This window comes from Ailuropoda melanoleuca, unplaced genomic scaffold, assembly GCF_002007445.2.
Source record: "Ailuropoda melanoleuca isolate Jingjing unplaced genomic scaffold, ASM200744v2 unplaced-scaffold70621, whole genome shotgun sequence".
Taxonomy (NCBI): Eukaryota; Metazoa; Chordata; class Mammalia; order Carnivora; family Ursidae; genus Ailuropoda; species Ailuropoda melanoleuca.
This window is the reverse complement of record NW_023245639.1, coordinates 1-1935: the sequence shown is the minus strand read 5'-3', so window position 1 is coordinate 1935 and position 1935 is coordinate 1. Positions and strand designations below refer to the sequence as shown.

Sequence of the window (1935 nt, the reverse complement as noted above, 5' to 3'; positions counted from 1 at the left end):
CGCCCCGCCCCCTGTCTCAGGCCACGCCCACCGGAAGAGCTGGCAGCGTAGTAGCCCGTAGCACAGCCGCTGGCGCAGGGCTGATCTCTATGCTCAGGAGCGAAATAAATCCCAGGGTCCACGTAGTCTCACCTCACAGATTTTCCGGCGGCGCCAAAAAGCGACCCGGAGAGTTGGCGTAGCACGCAAGCGCAGTTGGCCACTGGACCCCAGCGGTGTGATGGAGGTTGTGTGAGGCCTCCCCAGGTGAGGAGACGTCTCTGAGGTAGAGGTAGAGTACCAGGCCGGGCGGGAGCCCACCCGGAGTCAAAGGGCATCTGGGAACCAGAGCATTTCCTTCTGACCATGTTGCCTCGGCTCTCATGGGCCACAGCCTCGCAAGGTCTCTCTTGCTGTCTGGGGACCTGCTGCGTGGTCCCTGGCCGGTCGGCCCCCAAAGCCACCCCTTTCGCTTTGGTCGTCATTCCTTGATGTTCTCCTCGCTGCCCCGTCTCCGAGGTTTGAGAGAGGAGGCTAAGGAGGAGAAGAACGTCTCTGGCCTAGCTGCATCACCGCTCTCCGGCCTGGCTTTGGGACACTTGGCTTCTCTTGGGCGGCTCAGGCTTTGGTCTGAATTGTTTCTCCCTTAGGAACGGTTCATCTCCCCGGTTCCTGACCCAACCTGATCAAGGACTGGGCTGCCCTGAGCTTTCCAAGCCAGCAGTGAGCTTGGACAGGCCCAGGGCTGTTTGCCTAAGGTACTAGTAGTTCCAGACAAAATCATTCTCTTCCCATGGTTTAGAACTCCCCTTGGTTACACCTCCCCACGATGTGGGTGGGGTGTCTGGAGGGCTGTGTAGCTGAAGGATGCTGGGAAATGTGAGGAGGTGTTTCCACTTTAAAATTTGGATATCCTTTCTGGTCACTTGAATTCTCCTGCTAGTCACAGAGCCCACTTACTGTTGTCTTATACTTGTCCCTTTGTACGCGTTTTACCTGCCTAGCCCCTGAAGGCAATGAGTTTCCTCACTGGAAGTTCACTTCTCCATGGCCTTGCCTGTGGAAATTCTCAAAAATGGTTCTTCTCCTCTAACCCAGATCATGGCTCATTTGGATGAAGCAGCCCGCCAGCTGTCCAAAACTGGGACAACCCTCTATGCCGTGCTGGAGCTTAAGAAAGGTGCCTCACCTGAAGACATCAAAAAGGCTTACAGGTTCAGACCCAGCCTCTTATTAAACCTGGAATTCGCCCCCCTTAAGCCCTTCTCTTTTCTACCTTGCTTTCAGACCCATTTTTAAATCCTCAGGCCTCCACTTTGGGTTAGATGGGGCCATCATCCTTTTCATTGTGGCACGGCAAGGAATTTAGACTTGGGCTGTTTGCCTCCATTCTTCGCACTCATGCATTCTTTCTTCACATCTAGAGACCTATCCCTGTCATTCATCCTACCCTCCTTACCCAGCCATTTCCCAATCATCCTCTCCCCACCCTCCTTTCGGGTATTGCCTGGGCAGGAAACTGGCCTTAAAGTATCATCCAGACAAGAATCCAGGGGACGCTCAAGCAGCAGAAATATTCAAAGAGATCAACACAGCCCACTCCATACTGAGTGACCCTAAGAAGCGGAAAATCTACGACCGGCATGGCTCATTGGGAATATATATATATGATCACTTTGGCGAAGAAGGTGTCACATACTATTTTACGATGAATAGTTGTTGGTTCAAGGTATACGATTCTTCCTGGTCCCTTAAGAATAAGGAAGGGGGGGCGCCTGGGTGGCTCAGTTGGTTAAACATCTGCCTTTGGCTCAGGTCTTGATCTTAGGATCCTGTGTCGGGCTCCCTGCTCAGTGGGGGAGTCTACTCCCTCTCCCTTTGTGCTGTCTCTCAAATAAATAAATGAATGAATGAATGAATAAATAAATAAATAAATAAATAAATAAATAAATAAAT

General features: G+C 51.8%; 1 protein-coding gene across 1 annotated transcript; it reads left to right on the top strand.

The window, feature by feature from the left end:
• Positions 1-47: 47 nt before the first annotated feature.
• DNAJC5G (DnaJ heat shock protein family (Hsp40) member C5 gamma) lies at positions 48-1725 on the top strand (the record flags this gene model as incomplete). Its single annotated transcript, XM_034652990.1, has 3 exons — positions 48-246; positions 1078-1193; positions 1495-1725. Coding segments are annotated over exons 2-3 (344 nt in total), but the record flags the coding sequence as incomplete, so codon positions are not given.
• Between the last annotated feature and the right edge of the window lie 210 nt (positions 1726-1935).